The 24,112-nt window shown below is 36.4% G+C and overlaps 2 protein-coding genes and 1 long non-coding RNA gene across 14 annotated transcripts; 1 reads left to right on the top strand and 2 right to left on the bottom strand.

Moving 5' to 3' along the window:
* Positions 1-11,663: 11,663 nt before the first annotated feature.
* Positions 11,664-17,911, top strand: LOC100648312. Of its 5 annotated transcripts, none has more exons than XR_007225321.1 (3): positions 11,664-12,457; positions 12,561-15,777; positions 15,856-17,911. It is a non-coding gene; the product is annotated as an uncharacterized LOC100648312 (long non-coding RNA). The 5 variants fall into 5 exon arrangements; XR_007225325.1 differs by having other exon boundaries at positions 11,664-12,484; XR_007225322.1 differs by having other exon boundaries at positions 11,664-12,731; positions 12,857-15,777.
* Positions 14,983-20,234, bottom strand: LOC100648197. Of its 6 annotated transcripts, XM_048408883.1 has the most exons (11): positions 19,858-20,234; positions 19,486-19,753; positions 19,020-19,427; positions 18,034-18,638; positions 17,626-17,925; positions 16,700-17,529; positions 16,400-16,573; positions 16,090-16,330; positions 15,834-15,960; positions 15,570-15,751; positions 14,983-15,467 (listed from the first exon to the last, which is right to left on the bottom strand). In XM_048408883.1, exons 4-11 carry the CDS (start codon positions 18,583-18,585, stop codon positions 15,222-15,224), a joined length of 2,652 nt encoding a protein of 883 aa, XP_048264840.1. In that variant the 5' UTR covers positions 18,586-18,638; positions 19,020-19,427; positions 19,486-19,753; positions 19,858-20,234; the 3' UTR covers positions 14,983-15,221. The 6 variants fall into 6 exon arrangements, with proteins under 6 accessions (XP_048264840.1, XP_048264832.1, XP_048264833.1 ...); XM_048408875.1 differs by having other exon boundaries at positions 19,020-19,753; XM_048408876.1 differs by having other exon boundaries at positions 19,293-19,753.
* A 134-nt stretch (positions 20,235-20,368) lies between these two features.
* LOC100648083 (putative fatty acyl-CoA reductase CG5065) lies at positions 20,369-23,635 on the bottom strand. Of its 3 annotated transcripts, none has more exons than XM_020864898.2 (10): positions 23,424-23,635; positions 23,103-23,324; positions 22,731-22,979; positions 22,497-22,642; positions 22,322-22,431; positions 22,045-22,237; positions 21,625-21,873; positions 21,352-21,531; positions 21,131-21,211; positions 20,369-20,703 (listed from the first exon to the last, which is right to left on the bottom strand). In XM_020864898.2, exons 1-10 carry the CDS (start codon positions 23,427-23,429, stop codon positions 20,691-20,693), a joined length of 1,449 nt encoding a protein of 482 aa, XP_020720557.2. In that variant the 5' UTR covers positions 23,430-23,635; the 3' UTR covers positions 20,369-20,690. The 3 variants fall into 3 exon arrangements, 2 of the variants coding, with proteins under 2 accessions (XP_020720557.2, XP_020720555.2); XM_020864896.2 differs by having other exon boundaries at positions 20,369-20,671; XR_007225258.1 differs by having other exon boundaries at positions 20,493-20,671; positions 21,026-21,211.
* Positions 23,636-24,112: the final 477 nt, after the last annotated feature.

Below are 24,112 nucleotides of genomic sequence, written 5' to 3'. Positions count from 1 at the left end.
TTAAAATTATAAAAATGTCCAGAATGCCTACAAAGTATGAACATACCATATGTATACAAATTGGAAATTTTTGAATGGTTTTATAATCATATTCAAAGTATAATACTCGCTATAACGTGCAATGGGTGAAAGAAATATTTATGTAGATTGCATTTTAACCAGTTAACTGTGTTATCTTTGACGAGTGTACACGTCAAACAAAAACTTTATTTCGGAGCGCTTGTATTTATTTACGCACTCCATGACCTAACCCCATAAGAGAGATTATAAAACTAAATTCCGTAGTTAACTGATTAATATTTGTATTCATCAAAATAATAGTTTGCATAAATATCATCAATCTACCTATGAAAAATCTTCTATACCGCATGGAAGACTTGTATTCATGGGAAAAAAGTACAAGTGTCGTTCGCTATCCACTTACACCGTACGTGAAATGTTTGCTATAGAAATCCCAGTCTCGGTAGTAAACATAAAAGAATATTCCAAGAATAGAAAAGACATATCTAACGCGGGGAAGTTTGATCGATTCCGAATATTCTTGGAAGTGGAACGTTTTATGAGGGCCAATTTAACGTCCAAACTTTACGATGCCGAATATCTATCGTGATGGTTGATAATAGTCGCACGAAAATGATATACCGACGATTCCAGAAATAATATTATACTGTTGTTTGAATGGTTCGATCAGCAAGCACATCTTACCAGATATCAAGTCGATAAGGCAGAAGCTTTATACTTACACTTGACGAGCGATTTTCACGTCTTCGCATTTCGCTTACTTTTCCTAAACGTTTGCTTTTTCCTTCTGTCTTTTTTTTTTTTTTTGTTCCTTTTTCCTTTGAGGACACGACCTTTCATCGTACGTGCCTGCCCATCCTCCCTTTTAACGAGAACGCAAAGTCGAGAAGATTACGAAACGAATGAGCTTCAAGTCGTAAGAAAAAGTTCGCGTATCGTAAAGTTCGGCTCCGCAAAATCCGACGGCTGGACGGACTATGAAATTCCAAGCATGCCATCAAATACCGTGTTTAAATATTTTTATAGTATCCTGAGTTCTCTCATTGTTCGCGAAACTATGAAGGAATGTGAGTTTCAATTAATTCGCGAATTATTAGTTCTTCAAAGTTCTTTATCGCGATCGCAGAACATTATACATGTCCGAAAATACAGTTTTCTAACCTGCCACGAAACTTTGAAACAGATTACCCTGGAGTATCTCTGAATATCGATACGTTTTCGTGGTCGTAAATGTTTTTGCCATCCCTTCGTAGCATTGACCGACAAAAAGATTTTATTGCGTATTCGTATCTAAAAACGGGATTGTATTTCTCGTTCGATTGGGAGTATTGATATTATAGATAAATGAAATTAAATTCTGATATATTAGGTCATCCCATAAGTTCGTTCCGTTTTTCGAGCGGTTATATATGTTAAGATTGTTTACATACCTTTCAGTTTCATGAAAAAATGTAATCCCCCTCTCGTTGTACAACTTCTTCTCATTTTTCAAGTGCATTGGTCCCTTATCGCCGTATGTTTATAAATCGACAAATGAAATGTATACACAAAAATCGGCACGAACTTATGCGATGATCTAATAGAATATATTTGTTTCGAAAATGGAAGATGCAGAATCCTATCATATTTTTATATGTGTGTAACTTTATTTCAATTTTGCAGTCTATATGATACGCCGTAATATTTTAAAATAACTAGTACACTTTCAAAATTCGAAATTATACAGCCTACTCTGATATTTGCTTATTTCAAATACGGTGCCAAACAAAAGTATTGGCATAGGACGGATCTTCGTATAAAGTTCTTTGTAAATCTGCAAAGAATATGATTCTCTATTTAATCTTTCTGTAAAACATAACTGTCGACTCTAAAGTCTAAGTATACCATGAAACATGCATTTTAAAAATGATTTTAATAAACAAAAAAGGCAAAATGCACACAAAAATCTGTTTTCAGCGGAACAAAAGTATTAGTATACTTAAGAAATTTGTTATTACGTGTAGTACACCTAAATATTTCCAATGTTAGCATATCTGTTATATCACGGGAAGCTCCCCCATTCAAGCTGATGATCATTTTTTAGAGTTAGTACGAGTATTTTCCAGAAAGATGAATTACGTGAATAATGGAAAATAAAACAAAAGAGACAACAATGGTTGAAAGAAAGATTGTATTAGGTCAACCCATAAGTTCGTGCCGACCTTTGTGTATACATTTCATATTTTAAAGAAGAACAAGAGAACTTTTATCGAGACGGAATAATGAAAAATAGGAAGAAGTTGTACAACGAGAGGGGGATTACATTTTTTCATGAAACTGAAAGGTATTTAAACAATCTTAACATATATAACCGCTCGAAAAACGGCACGAACTTATGGGATGACCTAATATTAAATTTATATATGCAAGGAAAATCTTATTCGGAAATAAGTAAAATTATTAACAGAAGTCGTTTTGTCATGAGAAGTGTGATTAAATGATTTCTTGAGAATGAGATCTAAGAAATGCCACACGAAGTGGACGTCCTCGGGAGCTTACAGGCCGAGAAAGAAATATAGTCAATATAATAAAAAAAAGAACCTAAAACTATATCATTGGAAATAGCTGAAATAGTAAAACACGAATTTAACACGAAAATACAAAACCCAGAACTGCTGGATACGAATAAAGAGTTAATAAAAAAAAATTATTGATGTTCGTTATTAATTATGTACACGAAAATACAACTTTCTGCGAGAAAATATTGTTTTTAGGCGAAAGCAAATTTAATATTTTTCAATGGAATGGACGGTTTTTAATTTGATGAAAACCGAATAAAGAATCAGATGAAAAAATTTGTCCAAAATTTCAAACACGAGAGTGGTGGGGTAATGGTATCAGCGTGTACAAACATTTTTAGTGTAGGAGAACTTGTTTTTATTAAAAACACCAAGCACAAATATGATTATTTAAATATTTCAATATTCTAAAATTTAATTTAGGACAAGATTATTATTTTCAGCAGGTTAATGATACTAAACATAGAGTCCTTGTTGTTAGACATTACATTTTAATACATCGCGTACGTTAACGACTCCCGCACAATTCTTAAACTTAAATCTTATGTCCTATTTTTGCGACCAGGCTTTCAGGACAGAAATGGAAATATCGTACATAAGCACTTTTGCCTGAACCACCCCCACAACCAGAATTCACCGTTTATTATGGAAAAAACAAATATGTAATACACAGAATCTGGTAATAATAAACAAAAAAAAAAAAACCTAAATCTTATTGAGTATCTTTATCTTATATTACGTCTAAGTAAAACCTAAATAAAGTACTGCCGGAGGAATGACACCAAATAGATAAAAAAATCACAAAAATATTAATACATTCAATTTCTCATCGGCTGAGACCTATTATAAAGAAAGGGATTGTTTACTAGATATTAAATCAAATGTTGTAATAATTTATATTGCAAAATCGTATATGCACGAATACTTTTGTTCCGTTGAAAACGGACTTTTATATGCATATTTTATTTTTTCTTTTTATTATAATTATTTTTTAAGTTTATGATTCATGGTATATTTAAACTTCGAAGTCAGGGGTTACATTTTATAAAAATAATAAATAGAGAATCACATTCTTTAGAAAATTTACAAAGAATTTTATATGATGATCCGATCTCTATCAATACATTCGTTTAACGTTGTATATAAACTAAAAAATTATTCAAGCTAATAATTGTTTCAAACTAAAAAAATGAGAATTTCTTATATTCGACGATAATCTTTCACGGTACGAAAAACGAAGTCTCGTTTTATGTATAGTCTAGCTTAATCTGTTTCAATCTACGTCTTATTGATATTCGTGATGATATTAGTGATTCGTTCTGAACTTTTCAAATCTACACGAGATCACCCATTAGCAGTAACATAATATGTAATAAAGAAAATTATTCAGCAACAGTTTCGTAATTGCAATGTAAAGTTTCTAACTCGAGTACAAGTAACGTGATTGTTAAAAATTAATACATCAATACTACGTTGATTTCCTGAAAATAATTTGAAGCGTCTGTACTTAAAGGGTATTCCAATTTCTGCGCTGAAAGAGTAATCAATTGCTGATAAATTTATGGTAGGAATCTCTATTTACTGTGGATGATATCTGGGAATAATGTTACATACGACGTTATCGATTGAATATAGTAAACAACTTACCAAAACCATTCTCATTGTATCTCTGCTTATCGTACAACACACGGTCATATACGCAGGTCTAGAAATTCCAGTGAAGAGGGTAAGGCTACAGACGAGATATACGAATAGACAAATCACCCTTCTTGGCGCAACGTAACTGTCATACCGACTTAGAAATTTCATAGTAACTTTAGCGTGCTCTGCTCATAAGCAACAGTCATTGATAAAATACTTATTAAAGAAGTATCAGTAAAAGCCAAAGAGCCTTCATATATAAGTGCGTGTGCTTATAGAGAGTAGAGACATTTGATCTTGATAGGCAATTGCAGGCTCGATGTAGCAACGATTTATTTCGCGCGAATACTATTTCTTGAATGCTTTAGTAGAATGAAGGTGTACATTTGAATTACAGACATATTCATATAAAGAAATAGACAAAAATTGATTATGTATTGAATTGAGTATCACGTACTGTAGATTCGGAAATGCCGAATTGACGTGATTTTACTTCGACGTTCGTCCACGTCGACGATTATACAAAGAATACTCGAAAACACGGCCGTCCCAGGTGTTCGAACTTCGCATTTTCTTACAGAACATCTTTAAGAGTTTCTTTAACAAATACGCCATACATGTATGCATTTTAATAAATAAAGTTTATTGATCACACATTTATAATTTACATTGTATCTCACAGTCTAAAGAGAAATCAAAGCGCTTAATAATTTACATGAGACTCATTTGTAGAGGAAAAAGATTCAGTAATTGTTATAATAAGAATATTTCTTATAATGTTCCTTTTTATCTTTTTGATTTCAGTTCCATTATATCTAAAACTAGATTCAATTAATTAACAATTACTATAAAATAAAACGAACAAATAGGAAAGAATAAGCTGATTTGTCATAAACAAATTAATGAACTAATTATAAGAAAAATAATTGTGAAGCAGAACTGCCAGTAAATTAGTTTTATAATAATATAAATTTTGTGAGACCTAACCTCCTTACCTGTTTGCCTATATATCTTGCTGTTGTTCCGCCAAATATTCTTAGATCGTCGATCATTTCATATATTTTTATCATTTTGAAATGAGTGTCGTTCATGTGACCAGCTATGGAATTTATAATTCTTCCTACAGTAAGCGTTGCAATATGTTTATGCATTTTGTTGATGTGCATTTGATTTTTGTTGATTTATGCATTTTGTTATGAGTGACGCGAAAATGGTAATGGAATTTTAGCACAAACGAGATAAGAATAGCCCAATCATGCAATGTGTATTTTCGAGCTATTGCGGGGAGACGCGGTCGCGAGAAAACGCGTCAACGCTAGTCGTAAATTCCCGTTACGATTATAATAATCGACACCACGAATAGATCCATCCCCTTATTTCGGTTAGGATAATAGGGATGGTTGATTAACAGGGTTATAAAATTTATGTTTCCCACAACTTTGTACACTGATGAGTTACAAATCACAGTTTGTTCCAACAACTTTATAATGAAGATAGTTACGCTGGTGTGTATGTATGAGTTAAGTAAGTGACTGACCTAAGGGTGTAAACCCGGTCAAAGGCATGTTGACTGTTTGAAAGATGGAAGATCAGTGAAGCTCGGTGACGATGCCGTGGCGAAAGAAAGCTAAGGATGGGTATGTCCAGCGCACGGGACCATCGGATTTGTTGATGCGAATTTTGGCTAGAAGAGTGAGGGAAATAGATTTCGTTCTTAATTGGTGATTTGCTATGTTGGTGGGTGAGGAAGGATGCCAGCCGCCCTCGAGATAAAGTTGCTAGTGGAAAGACTCATATGTGAGAAAAGGCAACTTTCCCGTGTCAACCCATGGTGGACAATAAACTTTCGAAAACAATTCAATGGAAGAGTTTGCTGTTGAGTGCCGAAGCGTGCAGACGTGTATCCAGTGCCCTATGAAGTTCACAAAACAACACTTGACGCCCATCTGTCGAAAGCGAGTCTAACAAACCTAGCCAAGTGTTCGCAAACGTGGTAGTGTAAAATCCAACGCTACTAATCTCTGACCCGAATCACAGCCTCTCGATTAGTTATTTCAAATTGAATTAACTAACTCGACGATGGCCCAATCATTTCAAACGGGCTCTCCGGAGCTAAGTTACGACAGCACCTCTCTTTCTCCCCCGTGGCAAAGGGGCAATACATCCCTCTTTGCAAACGACCCGCACACGAAAAAACGCAAGCTGGAAGCATTCAAGATGAATGCGAGCAAGAGCCAAACCAATCCACTAGCTAGCCAAGTGACCACCTACAACAGGTTCTCAATACTGGAGACAACAGAAAACTCTATGGACACAACCGAAGCGGTAAACAGACAACATACCCAATGAATTCCCCCTCCCCCGCCAATCTTCATTGACGATGTCATTGGCATTCAAACAATAACAAAGAGTATCGAAAAAGATATCAGCAAGGAGGACTATAAGTTAAAAATTAGTAACAACCGTGTAAAAATTCTGCCGACCAAAACAGACGCGATCGCGGGCGAGAGATAATATAGTACAGTATCAAGTCAGTATCAAGTAAATATCGATAGAGATCAGCAGCGCTTAACGAGTATCTCCGCGATAAATTATATCGACTATCTATTTCGGATTACTTGTTGTATTTACGACGCAAGTACGTTTATTTATTTATTCGAAATATATTTAACGGGTTGCGACAGCAATATCTCGCTCTCGTTATTTCGCACTATCTATCCTCGACTAAGCCTTCACATATATAGAGGTGAAGGAGGTGGAGGAGATGGAAAAAAAGGCAGAAAGCGTGGAACGTTAAAAAAGGGCAAGATGAATTCCGTGTTCGTTCGTACGATCGGCTCCTCTCGGCCGGTGAATCGCGTATGAAAATGCAAAAACGAGAAAAGGGAAAGACGAGAACGAAGATGGGGGGCGCGGACAGAGTTGGGATGGGAATATGTACACAGCGTTGTGAATCAACTGCGAAAAAGCGATAAGGAAGAAAGGAAAGACAGGTGATACAAAATGAAATGTAACAGACGAGGAAATGCTCGATATTCGGTGCTCGAAGATCTTTTTATAAGTACCAATGTAAACTGCAGTCAGGATCGAGGAACGAGGATAACGGATGTTTACTTTCTAATGCCGAAAAAGAGGCAACGCGAGTGGAAATAAGAGATCGACGCAAGCGGCAACAATCGTGGTGCAACAACCGTCGCTGTCATTGGACGGATCAGCCGGAGCTGCAACAATATTGCTGCACCCAGAGTTGGACGTTAGACGTCGAGAGGAAAATATGAGACAATTGTTGGATGTGGCCAATACCTTGACCAAATCTTGAACAAATCTTGCATCTAACGGTGCACTGTGTTTGTATCCATATCATTGAGGAGTAATCTACGAATATTATTATAAACACTGCTTAGAAAATAATCGTAAATGCTGCTTTGTAATCATATAATTGAAGTTAGAAGTGTAAACATACCCTACTACTATATATAGAATGAGCAAATGCTGTTTATTAATATATTCTACTCGTCTCAACAATATATTATGGACGTTTTGCTTATGACGAAATAACAAATGCAAATGGTTTGTTGAAATAAACGAAGCCTTGTTATAATATGTCGCTATCAACTCTTACCAAGGTCACCCGTGACCAATAAGATAAACGGTCCATTGGTGCCTTACATCAAACCATCCAAACGGTGTCTTACACCATCAATTTATTATTATTTTGCCATTATATGCTTTGAATAATAAAAATATTCCCGTCGCGTTCTGAGCGAAACATATGACTTTGGCGTGGCAGTCAAAGTGTTAATCTGTTTCAATCTTCGTCTTACTGTGAGATGATAATCGTGATTCGTTTGAAACTTTCCAAATGTATACAAAATCGCCCATTAGCAGTAACATAATATGTAATAAAGAAAATTATTTAGCAGCAGTTTCGTAACTGTAATGTAGAATTACTAACTCGAGTACAAATAACGTGATTGTTAAAAATTAATATATGGATACTCTATTGATTTTCTAGAAAAATAATTTGAGGTGTCTGTGTTTAAAGGGTACATATATTGGTAATGGAACTAAACTGAAAGACAGGCATTTAAAGTTAATTAAAATGTCCTCTTTCTATGTTAATAACAATCATAGTTACTTATTCGTAGATTTGTTGTCCATCCAGCCGGAGGTAGACTACGATGATTATTTACAACTGCGAAAAATAACAAAATAAGAAATTAAACAAATGATCCTCACGTAAAATTATTAAACGCTTTGATTTCCCTTTAGCCTGTGAGATGCAATGTAAATTATATAATCAATGGACTTTATTTATTAAAATATATACATGTATGGAGTAACTGTTAAAGAAAATTTTAAAGATACTTTATCATTTTGAAAGTATTTAATTTAATAATATCATAAAAACCGCCTCAAACCTGCGACGAGTAGTTTTGTTTGTTATCACTTCATAAGTACCTATAAATATGTGCGTATATATATTATAAATTCGCAGGATACAAACCATCGTTACATCGAGCCTGCAATTGCTTATCAAACGTCTCCGCTCGTGTGTTAGCTGTCACTAACACTTCTACAATAAATACTTTCTTAAGTGACCGTTGTTCATGAGTAAAGAACGTTGAAATTAAAATCGAATTCCTATGTCGATACGATAAAACTGAGCTGCGAAATGCCCATAAGGTGATTTGTCTATACTTATATCTCCTCTGTGACTAAACTATGTACTTCCCATAATCTTTCTCCATTTATTCAAAATAAGTATTTCATTTGGTAGAGAAAAACGTTGTTTAAATGAATATTAATTATGAATCATTATTAAAACTAGGTTTATGGGATCCGTCAATTTGACGAATTTCAAACTTCGAAATGAAATGCCCCAAAAACCATAGCATTAATTTTAATCATTTTGTATCGTAAATTAATCACTTCATCCAAAGAATTTATGCACACAATTATTTTTTCTTAAGCTTTCTAATTTTTGAAATTTGTATGTAGTATACCTATCTCTACAAAACCCGTCAAATTGACGGGCTAGTTGATTTCATAAATAATCCTTATATGTTTGCTTTGTTCGTAAAATCATTCCTCCAATAATGAATATAAGAATGAAAGAAAAGTCTTTACTATAATAACGATCTTCAGTATGATTGCTACAGTGACGGTGTAAGAATGTTTTTCAACGACAGTATGCAAAAGTCTCAGTTATTGTAGACAGTGTCCGCTTATTGTAAGTGTTTACAATAGGGTAATTGAATTTGGGCATAGTATTTTTTTATTTCGACCAATCCCCCTTTTCTAGCAATCATAAGTAAATCCAGGAGATATAATAAGATATTGAACAAAATTGTCAACATCAATGAAGATTGTCCTGAGGATATCTCCGAAGAAGATCAGTATGAATTAGGCCAAAGCGAAGCTGACAGTCAAAGCTCTGAATACATTGAAAGTGGAGAGATAGAAGGATCTTAGGATAGTGAAGAGGAACACTTCTTGAAAATGTGTTGTAACAAGAAAAGGATGCTTATTCTTTTTAGTTCTGACTCCGAGGATGAGAGGACGGGCATTGCAAGCACATCTCAAAATGTAATGGGTGAAATTGAAATTGACGGGACACAGTGGGTAAAACTGAAAGCAGGCGGATCTAGGAGTGAGACGCCCGTTCCTATAATATTCAAGGATATCGCAGGGCCTACTGGCTATACTAAGAGAAATATTATCTCGGGTTGTGTAACTAGTGCTTTCGAATTGATAATTGACAGACACATAATGGGACACATAAAAGATTGCACTGAAACCGAGGCACATCGAGTTTTGAAAAAAGATTGGACAATCACAGTTGCTGAGTTACGTAGTTTCCTAAGAATTCTATATGCCCGAGGCGCATATAAAGCAAGATCATTGAAAGCTTCCGAAAGATTACAAACAGATAAATTTGCGCTGATATCCGAAATATGGAACAGATTTATAAGTAATAGCCAGGCTTGTTATAAGCCATATGAAAATATCTCAATAGATGAACAATTATTTCCAACGAAAGCCCGATGCAGGTTTACACAATATATGCCAAATAAGCCTCATAAATCTGGCATTAAGTTTTGGTTAGCAGTTGACGCCCAAACAAAATATATTTTGAATAGTATCCCTTATATAGGGAAAGATGAAACTCGATGCTCAAAATCGTTAGGCGAGTTTGTAATATTAAAATTAGCCGAACCATATTTACAATGAGACAGAGATATAACGATAGACAATTTCTTTACAAGCATCCCGCTAACTAAAAAATTACTTGCAGAAAAAACAACCTTGGTTGGGACCATCCGGTCGAACAAAAGAAAACTGCTAAAACGGGACAAACATATTTTTTTTTTTAATCTTTGTTTATTAATTCCAGGTTTTTTACATATTTTTTTTACATGATTTTTTTTCCAGAATAAACGCTGAATTCTAATTGTAGGGTGGTACAGGCAAAAGTACCGATACGCGACGGTACGACGTAGCCATGCATTAGTACATTTTTTTTTTTTAAGATTATTATTGTACCTTAAATTTAAGCCGCTGTTGCGCTGTGCTTATGTACGATATTTTAATTTATGTCCTGAAAGCCTGGACGCAAAAACAGGACACTTCGCTAGCCTATTAGGGAGGGGATCGGAGTGGATGGACTGGGTGGGGAGGGGAGGGGTGTTCGGGACAAACATAAAAAGGGACAAGATGACTTTGTTTTCCTCACATATACTGTATACTGTGTATAAAAGTAAACCTAACGTAAAAGTCCTCCATCTAAGCACCAAACATACAGGTGTACAAATATAAGACAATTATAAGCGTGTTCCAGAAACCATTTTTTAAAAAAAGTCTTTACTTATTAATAATTTATTTAAACGTGAAGTCTAATATTGTTTAATTCAGACTTAGTTTGAATAAACCGACTTTTTAAAGAAAATGCGTATTTTCGTTTACCCGTCAATTTGACGGGTACTCGTAGAGATAGGTATATAAGAAACGCCCATAAACCTAGTGTTAAATATGTATTATCTCCAGTAAAAATGGTTAATAAAATTACAACTTCCAAATAAAATATGTATACATATATTTAACTATTTGACGCCAATATTGGAAAGTAAACACCTATTTAATTTTTTTTATTTCGTTAAAAAATTGTGTAACTATTGACATTATCTATGAATATGTAAACAATCATAATCATGTCCAAAATATCATTTATAATTGAAACATTTTAATGTTATTAAATTTTCTACTAAAAAGGCAAAATTATAGTATAATTTTAGTTTACAGAGGTTTCTAATAACGAAACATATATTTATATTGTATAACATTTGTTAAACATTAGTTAGACACAAACTAATAATATTACAATCATAATAATCATATACGTCAGACAAAACTTGGTCTTTATTATCATTATTGTCATGCTGTTTGTTTTTTTGCATCCCCCTGCTATTCAGTCCACCAGGAGTCAAGTACGTGACTGTATTGGAGAGAGAAAAGGAGATAGAAATACCGGGACCGCGCTATTCTTATATTTGCGTTACGCAACGAATTCTAACTTCTCGATTGAAGCGTCAAACTACGGACGAGTTGACTAACATCGCCTGAACATTTAAAGCCTTACTACTACAATGAAATTGTATTCCAGATCTGTATAGATCGTGGTACAACCTACTTGTGTCCGAGAATTAGGTATCTTGATTAATTTGATATAAGATTAAATTATATTATTTTCTTTACATTTTTACAAATTTATTGCGTTTATTAATCAGAAAAAATATAGAAATTTTACATAGTAACTGTTACTGGACAATCCGTCCCACTAGGTTTGACATATTTTTTCGTAAATGTAATAAAAGAGGATTCTTATCCGCAAATTTATGTCCACTATCGAGTTCTCTGATAAAACTGAATATTTATTATGTATTTCGAAACTTGTCATTTTATATTGTGGGGTGTACAGCAAACATATCACTTCTTTCTTTCAAGGTTCATATTTTAGGTTATGTGGCATGATGTTAAATTGTATTCTACACGTACCACAGAAAATGCATTTTCTGTAATGAAATCTTTCAACAATAAAGTAAGATACATATATTTGCACTTTCTGTTTATTCATTTTTATAGTTTACGACCGTGATTGAAGATAAAATGTGAAAAACATTTCAAGTTGATACTAGATTGAAAACAATACCGTTGGAACAATTTTACCTGATATAGAAGTATAATTTTAAATTTTGCTTTGTTTTGTATGATTTAGCTTGTGTATAATATTCCCAAAAATTCTTCGAATTTACATATATAACATATGTTTTTATTTTATAGGAATGGATCTTTGGAGCTATGGAATAAATTGTTACATTTGAATGAATTTGGCTTACTCTTACAGGATATTACAGACTGCGAATACTAAGATACCAGATGAGTTTGATAATATTAATCATGTTAAATGAAATATATTAATACGATACAATTATCAAGTAATCGGTATCCAATGTATATCTCTTTTTTATACTATAATTTCTTTCTTTGGTAAAAGTAATCACATATTATGTACATAAAAAAACAATCATAAGCAAGAACATACTCCACTATTATATTTATAAATTTTATATTTTCAGGCTATTGAATTATAGAAAATTTACAATGAAAGAAGAGTCTACGTACGTGTTAACAGCAATCATTAAATAAAAGTATTAAAATTGAATGAAAGCATTAAAATTGAAAATTCACAAAAATTTGGAAATCATTTAACAAAGAACACCCAGGTTCTGCATTAATTGCATACATAATTCAGGAATGGAATTGTACTTTATTTAAAAGAAAGCATGTGTCATAAGAGACAGAACGATAGAGAATAATTTCATTGAATAACAGGATTCCATGATTTGAATAGTTCAGAAACAAAGAAGAAGATAAGGCATTTCTTGTTCCAAATGAAATTAAGGTAGTATCGATAGCAGAATAGCGATTGGTAAGAAAAATTGGAAAGTATATGCCAGAAACAGGCTTACTAACTGTGGACTCTGACCACTGCTTTTCGGACATTTGCAATTTCCGGCAATACACACTGTATTATTTCGACTGAAAAAATGCTCTGATTCGTCTTTGTTCTTGGTATAAATGATTTCGGTAGGCAATCGATTGTTTACGCTTTTAATATTATTCGATGAGAGTCTCATGGAGCTTTTCCCATCTGCACAAGTATCATTTATGCTAATGCTTTCCGCCGCAACTACGTTTGCACTCGAATTGGAAAAAACACAGTTCTCGATATAGACGATATTACCTTCGATCAATATATAACCCGGTTTATTCAATTGAAACTTGGAATGAAGAATCTCTACGGTTGAGAAGTAAGCGAAATTCAACGAACCTGTAACATTTTGAAATTCACTATTTTTAATGTGTAGAGTTTCACCCTTTGCCGAGAAACTAAGCTGATCGATACGTTCGATCGTAACATTAATCATCGAAAAGTTGGTTATCGTTATGTCGGTGAATCGTTCCGCGAAATTACTAATCAGCGTATCTTCGATACGAAGTGTTTCAATGCTTTTAAGCCTAACAAATGTGTCACGACTAATTAATGGTATTCGCCCAATTCTCGACAACTTGAGTCGTTTTAATCTTTTTGATGTTAAAAATAATTCAAAGATCAAACGTTCACTAATATTTTGCACGATAATTTCCGTAATTTGACTCGCTTCCGTTAAACTGGAAAAATGAAGATTCGCAATGTTGCAGGACGCGATTTGTATAGTCGTCACATTTTCATAGTTGTATCCTTCTGGCAGGAAAAATTCCTGTAAAGGAAAAGAAATTTTGCAACGAAATCCTTTTTGAATTACTCACATTACCCATAGTTGGTTTGCAAAATCACGCAAAACCGTTCGACAAAAAATTTACCTCATTTCCAATGCAACGGCAATCGACTGTCGTCATTTCATGAATCTTGCATTGTTCGCTGATATTACTTGCAGCTGTTATCAGTAATAGCGCGCAACTACTCATCACTGTCGATATTGTCTTCATTTCCTACAATTTTGCAGAGATTTATCTCCGTAAATTTCGTTTATAGGCTGAACTTTATCTCGTATTTCCGATCAACTCTTTTCCGTTATATGTGTATATCTTTCCTTCCTTCCTCCTTTCCTTCTTTATAAAACATTCACTGGGATTGAATTGCTTAAAATTCACGAGTTTAGCAGAAGAATGAAAATTATAATGCACTTAAAGCGAATTTACATGATAGAAACGTAAAAAAAAATAACACGGTATCACTACAAAGGTCGAACATCGAATAAACTCTTGCGAGAGGCTGATCGTTAGGATTAAGATGGACACTTGTTTCATGCCGCTTTCATTTTGAATGACATACGGGTAATTCGGTAGCAACACGTCCCATCCAATAAATTTGGGATAGGGTAACGTGCGTGAGTCAGTTCGCTCCAAACATATGGTACTCGACTATTCAATTTTGTACCGGAAAAGGATATAGTATATACAAATGCGTCAACAGTTTGATGAAGTTTCAACGTATTCGATAACTTTCGTTCTTTTCCTTATTTTTCTTTAGTTCTGCAATGCGGTTGTACAAAAAAATGTCGGTTGCGATATTTTCCATTATGCGATGTTATTTTTATAATAAACTTGCCATACTATGTACATATGTATATATACAAACTGTATATATATATATATATAGCCGATGGTTATGAAATTTTGAAAGAAAAACAACACTTATATCTTAACTGTGTATTTGTACCATGGATCTATATAACGATATTTCTACAACCTAATTCCTGTTAATGAATTTGATTTGTTTTCTTATCCATATTTGGAAGACTGTATAAAAAACGGTCTGTAGCAGAGAAACAGTTCAAATGATGATGCGTGAACGATAATATATGCATATGTAAAACGATACGAGAGAGTGCGGGGTAGCAACATTGCAATTAAAATATTGCGATGCTGCGTTCGTCCTTAAGACCTTTTGTGAAAAATCTCTCTGATAGCTCCTTTCCTGTCTGTGGAAACAAGGTCTAACGGTGTTTTTCCTTCATGATTCGGTAAATTCGTGTGGCCTCCGGCCTGAACCAATAACCAACACACTTCCTTCTGCCTGTCGAAGGAAACGTTAGTCGACATAGCTGCTACCGCGTGCAACGCTGTATCGTGATTGTAATTGACGGCGTTCACCAAATCAGAAGCCCAAGTATCCAGTAATAACTATTGGTAGCGCGTTTGCGCATAAATCAAATCGATTAGAAAAGATGAGAAATAGCTATGGTAAAAGTAGAACAAACCGACTCTCAATGAATAAAACAATACCTTTACAAGAACAGGATCGCAATCCAAAGAAACCGCCATATGTAACGCATTGTCTCCATATTTTGTTTCTTTGATTCTAGGATCTGCTCCGTATTTTAACAGTAGTTTTATCGTTTCCAATGACGTGATTCCTTTTGTAAATGGTATATGCGATTCGATCGCAATGTGGAGCGCTGTTCTACCTAGGTACGAGGAAACACAAACAAACGTAAGACTGATTGTTTTCTTTTACAAAGCGAGAGAAACACTATAATCCAAACTAACCATCATAGTTACGTTTCGATAGGTCAAATAGCCGGTTGCCTTGGATGGTTCTCAATGCCAACAATTCAGCTAGAGTTTCTTCATGAGAATCCCCTTGTGCCGCGATCGAATGTATCAGTGTATCCCCCTGTAACAAGGATGCAACAATTTTAAGGAACGAAGAAATCAGGAAGGCATTATGTAAAAACATTTTGCATATTGAAAAAATGACGAAGACAAATAAGAATGATAGGAAGAAAGGAAGAGAGAGTAATACTCGAGTATGATACAATCGTTGACTGAAGTCGATTCCTTTTTCCAACATAGTCGCAGCTAAATAACCAGCAACGAACGGAAATTGTGGACAATTCAGAGCAGCCAAGTAAAGCGCATCATCGCCGCGATTGTTCATAATCGTTAAAGCTCCTGTGATTGTACTCATACGTTCTACGAGTGGTACCAAATAGGCCATCTTTTGAACAAGTTCGTTCGGGTTGCCAACCAGGCACATCAGTTTTCTGTGGGAAGAAAGGCAATTACATCGAGCAGCTCACGAGTACATAATCGATCGATTTGAAATCACTTACGTATCTCCATCTTTGTCTTGTTTGGCTAGTTCTTTTGCCGGCCGTTTAAGCAGACTAATCATAGCCTTCTTCACTTCTTGCGGATCCAATTTATCTTTCAATTTTTCGCTTGCCTTTACAGATGGCAAATTTAACGATGACCAGGGTATCGTATTTCGATCGGAATTGGTAAAACTGCATAACAAAAGATCATCAGTACCAATTTCACATACAATTGAATTTCGTATCGCATCGTTCTTAGTGTGATACACCGTATCTCGTGCAACGGCAGACGGTTTATTAAGCTTCAACGAGACTCACCAGCGTTGCTGAGAATGATCTTCGAACGAAGCAACCATCTTTGGGATTTGATAATCGTCTTTAGGACTTGTTGGTAAGCTTTTCGTAGTAAAATCATCAAAGCTGAAATTGGTAGCGACGGTCGCGTCCACTGCTGTCGAGGAGTCACCAAACGAGTGAAACAACGGGGAGAAATCACGGTCATGATGGATATCGTCTTTGGTACTGATTGTTTTTGCCGGATGTTGTTTAGCTAGAGTACCGTAACTTTTATCATACTTTGTGTAACTCGGAACCAATTTATAGCAGTTTATAGCATTATCCGTCGTTTCGATCTTCTGGGTATCTTTCTGAGGAATGTTAGCCCGTGATACCGGAGTATACGATACGTCGGACCAAGACACAGGTTTTGCAACCGTCACACCTTCGTTGGGGATATTATCGCGATTCGAAGAGTGTCGGACTTGCTGCAAGTTATTGGTTTGGAAGGTAATCGTATTCGTGGCGTTTTCCACTTTCGAAGGGTCCTGCAAATATGTTTCTTCCATTTTGCCTTTTTCTCCGTTTAAATTATTCACTAGTTCATCCATCACTTGCGACCACAGTTCATTATCGTCGATATTATTTACTACGGTATTGGAGACGACAGTATCGCCATCGGGCCTCCAAAACTGGAAATTTTCGAAATCCTGTTTGAATCGTTCCTCGATTCGCGAACCGGCTGTTGTCTGATACGTAAACGAACTGTTCGGACTTGATGTGTCACCGTATGACTGACTCGAAGAAGAAGGCGAACAGCTTGAAGAACAGGAGAAAATTTGCGCCGGTCTGCACGTTGATGTGACGGTAGTCTAATGATTGACATCGAACAAATTATACATATATCACAATATTGATCACAGATGGAATTTTCTAAGCATATAAGAAACGTATACTATATCGATTACCCGAGGAGAGCTGATTGGGCTGTGATTCGTCTTTGGTTGCGATCTTCCCGAAGATTGTGTAGAAATGGGCAAAGCCGGTGAGTGAGTACGACTCGATTCACGGCTCTCAGAACTGGAAACGATCGTATTACCATCGGTCAAACAAGTATCAAAGAAAGCTTCCATCGTTTCCTGCGAACGTAGGAAACTCTTCTTTGTTACGTGTTGGGCCGCTTGAAAAGCTCCGCATAGCACATTCTCCAATAATAACAAGTCGTCGCTTAAAGCGTTCCCGACGATCGTCGATGGAGTCGAAGAAAACTGAAAATGAAATGTGAAACGTTTTTAAAGAAAAACCTAATTGATAAAACTTCCATTCAAAAAAAGAAACAGCCTGTTTGATTAGAAAAAACAAACGTAAGTACGTACATCCTTCCTTAAACTATAGACTTGCGATTTATCTTCATCTCTAGCGTTACTATCGTAAGTGCAGCTCGTTCTCTCCAAATCTTGTAATTGATCGAGACAAGCGTTCAATTTTTCACTACATTCTTTATCACGTAGAATTTGTTCCGCGGTTTTATCGTAATCGATCAGAAATGTTTCGTTTGCTTGAAAATTCCGTGGCTGTTCGACGCTCGTACAGTAAGGTTGACTGCGAGTCAGCGAACAAAATTGCGATTTAATCGGCCCCCGTTCAATCAGATCGTTTCGATCGTTCTCCCTATCATGGTCACGATCGCAGTCGTAGATGTCGTTATTGTTCGACGTTTGACAGCCGGAGACTCTTCGTATGCTGTGTTTCGTCCGATACGCGTCGGAACCGCGTATTTCATTCGATTGATCGATCGTGTCGCGAGTAAGCCGAAGATTCTCGATCTTCTCAATTACATTTTCGATCCCATTCGACAAGTGAAAACCAATGGAATTTAATGCGGTATTTTGGTTCCGAGGTACAGACACTGCGTTGATATTCGTCATGTTCAATGACCTTATTTGCTTTTCAATGAAAAAATATCCTTATGACCTTTTACCTGCGAACAAATTCGATATACAGTACGTATCATAATCGCGATTTTACTCCTATATCTAGAGAGAAATAATCTTTGTGACGCAATATTATAATTTGTAAAATTCTACGTATTTGTTTTGCTTACAAAAGCAAAAATGTATAATATCTGCGTAAGTGAATAACTAGTTTATTTGAAAGTGCAACGAGTTAAGAAGATATGATAAAGTCGCGAAATAAGGAATAAACGATATGCGATAAGTCGCATAAACAATAACAGAAGGTAAAAGATTGACAAGGGAGTCATGAAAACGGTGATATTCACTGTTTCTATTATCATGATAGATAGAGAGCTCTTTTCATCGTATAATAAATAAAAGCCATTCGTAGAATATATCGTATTTACCATTTGTTTTGAACGTATCGCTTAGAAAGCTAATTATTCATACTAAATACTAGATAAACTAGGATCGCGAACGCGATTGTACACTATCAATCGATCGTTCCACAGCCGGTTCAACGATTCAGTGTAGTCACCTCGTTGAATCGGAACGCGAATATGTCACCCGTAAAAAAAATGAGGACGATGACATTTATGACTAACAAGGCATAAAAAGGTTCACGCTTTCACTGCATACACTGCGTTCATTATTGAATTACAAAACGATTAAATAATTACACAAAATCTGCGCGCGTTCAGTAAATAACATGGGGCGTTAGAGGATACTCGGCAATAGCTTGAAGCGAAGTTTAGCCGTTATTGTTCTGTCGTGTCCACGAGAAATATCATCGTGTCTTTTCGTCACTCCTCGATCTACGGATAATCACACAACTTTACCCACCTATTTAAAGATTATCTCGCGTCGGCCCACCTGTCTATTTTTGTCCAATCGCTCCTCACATACGATCTTCCCTCGTGAAATAATAATCGTAACGATCAATCCTGACCGTCGAGAAACCGACACGCGCTAAACCAGTTGGCCGACCCGCCGACTGATCACGCTTCTGTCCGTTTCGCGATAGCGGACGCGCATGCGTAACTATCGACGACGATGACGATGTTTCAACTCCATTTGCATATGGACGCGTATGCATGTTGGTTCACACGGGAATTATCCAGTTGGCATAGTCGTACGAATTCTAATCGAAAAAGACAAAGATGACAGTATCCATGTCGCCAAAGAATAAACGAACGAAGGAAGAGGAAAAGACAAAATGTTACTCAGAGTTGTCATGATACTTACGTTATTGCATTGCGATTCACGTTACGATCGTTGCAGAAAACGCCACAGATCACTTTGTTCCGAAATTTGAAATAATTTCTAGCCGTTGCGTCGTGCAATTCTTCCTTCTCGAAGCTTATGTATTCTATGTGCGCTGATCACGACTGAACACGAAGTAAACAAGGACAATGGAAAGTGGCAGTGGAAGCGGTGAAGAAACGAAAGGAGGAATTTACTCGTGAAACGGTCAAAATCATCTCGGTTAAGGAGGGCGAGGGGGGGGGCGAAATCGTGGTTAGTTATGGCGGCGGGACTTGAGACGACTGCGGTTTCCAAACAATTCAAACAACTGGAAGACTCTCGTTACATTGTGTATGCGACTGGCCTTTTAATGGGCGTTGCGCGTAATCGGATTTCCTACGTCCGAGGTTTATCGCCTTTTAACGAGAATCGCAGCGTCCTGCTCGTTCGAAACTCATTGTCAGTCAAACGAAATATATTATTTATAAAAGAAAGAAACATCGTAGAAGAATATTTTTCTGAATCTAGTTTATTTCATACAAGAACGTTGTCTTTGATTTCGTTGATACAAGCGGCGATATCGCGATACATCTTTTTTCCTTCTTCTTATTCGACCCCACCTTTTCGTCGATCGCATCATCATACGAGGTTCGTTGCAATTTACGAGGAAACAATTACACGTTTGCCACAGACACTTGGTTAGACGATAGATTGAATCGATTCAAAGAAGTACGAAAATATTCCGACTTTGCAAAGTATCCATATTGCCATCACGATTAACCAAGCGTTGAATATTCTATCGAACCACTTCATCCTAAAAAATATCCGATCATTCAAAATAACTTCCTGCGAAGAATAGAATCGAAGATTAGTTGAGCAAATAGCAAAATTAGCATAATGTATGAACACACGAGGGCAGGGGAGGGGATTTAATGTGACGCGGCGATATGGTTACGTTATCTGAACGGGGTTTTCCGTTTCCCGCAATCTGCAATCCGCAACCTGCAATCCGCAACCTGCTTTCCGTTTTCCATTTCTCGTTTCACGAAAGCGATCAAAAGTAGCGCGCTGTGGCGCCACCATCGTGTCTGTTTGTAGTAGTAAGTATCGATGGAAACGTGAAATCGACACGCGATTGATCAAACGAACCTTAGGAACGAGTACATACGTATGTAGGTAGAGGAAGACGTCAGTAATAAGATAGCTGGTGAGACGACGGCAAACGGGACAGTCAAACGGGACGGCAACGCGTTTTCTCGATCATAAACGTTACCTGTCGTAATATCGTTTCGCCTGTTTTAATCGAGTCAAATCCTCCTTTAAGAGATAACGTTTTGCTCCGATCAAACAATTCCTAATAAAATGAAACGCAAATTAGCAAATTAGAGATGTATTAGAAAAGAATACCTGATAGTGCTTAACAACACAGAAAAGCAAAACTATTCGATATTGATTGAAAACTATTTTTGCGTACCACTTAAAGTTATCGCTTACTTAAAGTATTGTTCCGCGTTGAAATGATAATAATCGTAGCCGAAGATTTCTCGCTCTGCCGGTGGCACTTGTGTCGTTAAAATATTCAACATGTTGGAGTTGTGAAAACACCACTCGTTGTGTAAAAAGGTACTCAATTGCGTGACGCTGGAGTAAATCGTCTTCTGAATTTTCATTAGCCTAATCGAAGTGAAAAAGATGTCGAAAATATTGATAAGATCAAACGGGAAAAAGGAAAAAATGAAAAGAGCAAGTGTATAGGCGTGCTCTTACATCCGTCGACGACCCATCGCATTAAGAGTTTCGTCGATGATCAAGGCTGGCAGCACGTGGGTCAACAATGTCAAAACGTAATGAAGAAGACGATTCGACGTTAAGATGGTTCGGGGGTACCAGATGATTCCTTCGAGCGGCGTTTCTTCGTTTAGCCTCAATCCCATCGCGACCAATTCTTTGCTAGTGATGCGATGGATCTGATGGGAGCTGCCATTATAGACGTAAACGCTCGGATCCTTGGTTATCCTGGATGCACGTGAGCGTTTTCAAGTAAATTTTAGTACTTGGTACTACTAGTTGTACTAAGTACTAAATATTACTACCAAAATTTAACGCGACAGCTTAGACTTATGTATATATATAAGGGTGTACGTTAGCGCGACTGCGATCGATCGAATTACGATTTAGCTTTCATACGTTTCTAATCCTCGTTTCCACGCGGCTGTCAACATAATTTTAATGGCTAAATCAATAGGAAGAAAATCGGCGGCTACGTTTGGTTCTAAACGAACTACTCGCAATATTCCCTTTCCACCACCGACCATCATACCCACGGGTCCGTTGAAGTTGTCCAGCCAGCCAGGCACAGGATCCTCGATCGTCGATATCACTGTTTTTATTTCCGAGCGCATTATTACTTACTGCTTATTATTTATTATTTATTATTTATTATGAGATAAACCTCGCTACGTACCTATCGATGGTCGAAAAATTACGCTAGGCAAATCTTTCGAGTAATCGCTTATCACCTGCTCTGCCAGTCGCTTGGTGAACGTGTACGTATTTGGCATCGAACCCAAGTACCTGCGTTCCAACGATTTTCACTTGTTAATGTAATCTCGATAGAAATACGGAAGAAAAATACTCACTTAGAAGTAAATATTTGCACCGTCTGTTCATCTAGGGATTCTATCATTCGTATAGCGCTTCTCCAGTCTGTTAAAGCGGGATATACAACTTCGTCGATTACCGGCTTGTCAACATGCGCGTATGCGGTGCTAACGTGCACTAATGCCTGATGCAACCGAAAATGATTTTAAGAACGCTGATTACTCTTATAATTTCCCAAATTAAGATAAAAAAAGAGAATGTTTTCCACTTGCCACCAAGTTTTTCATAGCTCCCGCAAGAATGCAAACGTCTCTGGTCGAGCGAACGTTCGAGAATATATCCTTTCTTAGATTTTCGATGAATCGAACGTTCGCGGCTACGTGAAAAATTACGGAAACTCGTTCGATGATCGTTCGTCTTTCCACCAGTCCTAAACCCAAGCCCTCGACGCTTGTGTCACCGCAAACCGGGATCAACTTCTTCAAGTTGGATGGCCTTTCTTTCCTCAGTCTGTCGAACAGCTACAAACACGAAAAAGGCTCTCGTCGAGACAACGAACGCATGTATATTCATTATATGCATATAATTACTTACTACTGCACGCGTCAAATACGAACATCAACTCGTTTCGTTTTCTTACTAACCGGTAACTCGAGCATTTTCTTCAATCTATCGTCGATCGACAGTCCGGCTTTTGGTCGCATCAATATGAATATCTCTCCAACATCGGGACAGGATCTCAGCAGTTTTTCGATCAATACCTTTCCCAAAAACCCAGTGCCGCCAGTCACGAAAATATTCCGGCCAACGTAAAACGCGGCTATCGAGGCACGTTCCTTCGATCTGGCCTTTGCATCTACGTTTGTCTGGAACCGATCGATTTCCCCGAAACGTATGACCCTTTCCTTCTTATTTATTTATTTAGATATTTAAAACAAAGGAGATTATTCGATAAAAAGACTTACAGGCATAGTGTCAGTGATTTTCCTCCGCTTTGCTACTTGAATCGGTTCCCTTTGCCTCTTCCTCCTTAAAATTTCTGCCCAAGTTTCTGTTCAGTTTGTTTTTCTACCGGTACCTGCTTCTTCTTCTTCTTCTCCTTTGTTTCTATTTCTTTCTCATTTATTTTGATTCTACAAATCGATCGATTGACCGGCGAACCAATCGACTGATCAACTGACTGACCGATTCTATTGTGAAACACCAGGAACCTTAGGAAGTGGTGACATTGAAATTGACCTCTCAGTGATGTCATTGTAATTTATACCGGTTGAAAGGGCAACTCCTTGCATATGCATATGTGCATTGTTAAATTGTATTTATAAACTCGGCACTCGGAAAACACCGAACAACGATAAATTGTCATGACTCAAATAAATTGAATATTGGAATTAGAGACCGTGGTTTTAAGTGTGTAGCTATTAAAATAAACGTAGCACGTGATACATGTGTTAAGGAATTAAAGGTCCGTGTTCTTAATATACATGTTTTAATTGTAAACGTTTTTTTGTTCCTTGTTTGTTATATTTCAGTAAAATTTTAACGTATAAAAAACAAGGAAAGATGCAAAGTGGTATTCTTGTGGTTACGTTAACTTTGTCTTCCATACGTTAAATTTAACAAGTTGCGGTTAAAATATCTGCCAAACTAATAG

Source organism: Bombus terrestris, chromosome 1 (assembly GCF_910591885.1).
Source record: "Bombus terrestris chromosome 1, iyBomTerr1.2, whole genome shotgun sequence".
Lineage (NCBI taxonomy): Eukaryota > Metazoa > Arthropoda > Insecta > Hymenoptera > Apidae > Bombus > Bombus terrestris.
Note: the sequence above shows the minus strand (reverse complement) of the source record. Positions and strands in the feature narration are given on the sequence as shown.

Bases quoted from the DNA above. Each gene is read 5' to 3' on its own strand.
- LOC100648083 (XM_020864896.2), bottom strand. The intron at 22,432-22,496 runs GTGAGTATTTTT...GTTGGAACGCAG, and splicing joins GTGCAAATATTTACTTCTAA to GTACTTGGGTTCGATGCCAA. The intron at 21,532-21,624 runs GTAAGAGCACGC...CACTTCGATTAG, and splicing joins GCGATGGGTCGTCGACGGAT to GCTAATGAAAATTCAGAAGA.
- LOC100648197 (XM_048408875.1), bottom strand. From the start codon at position 18,585: ATGACGAATATCAACGCAGTGTCTGTACCTCGGAACCAAAATACCGCA. The intron at 17,926-18,033 runs GTACGTACTTAC...TTTCATTTTCAG, and splicing joins TCTATAGTTTAAGGAAGGAT to TTTTCTTCGACTCCATCGAC. The intron at 16,331-16,399 runs GTAAGTGATTTC...TTCTTCCCACAG, and splicing joins CAAGACAAAGATGGAGATAC to AAAACTGATGTGCCTGGTTG.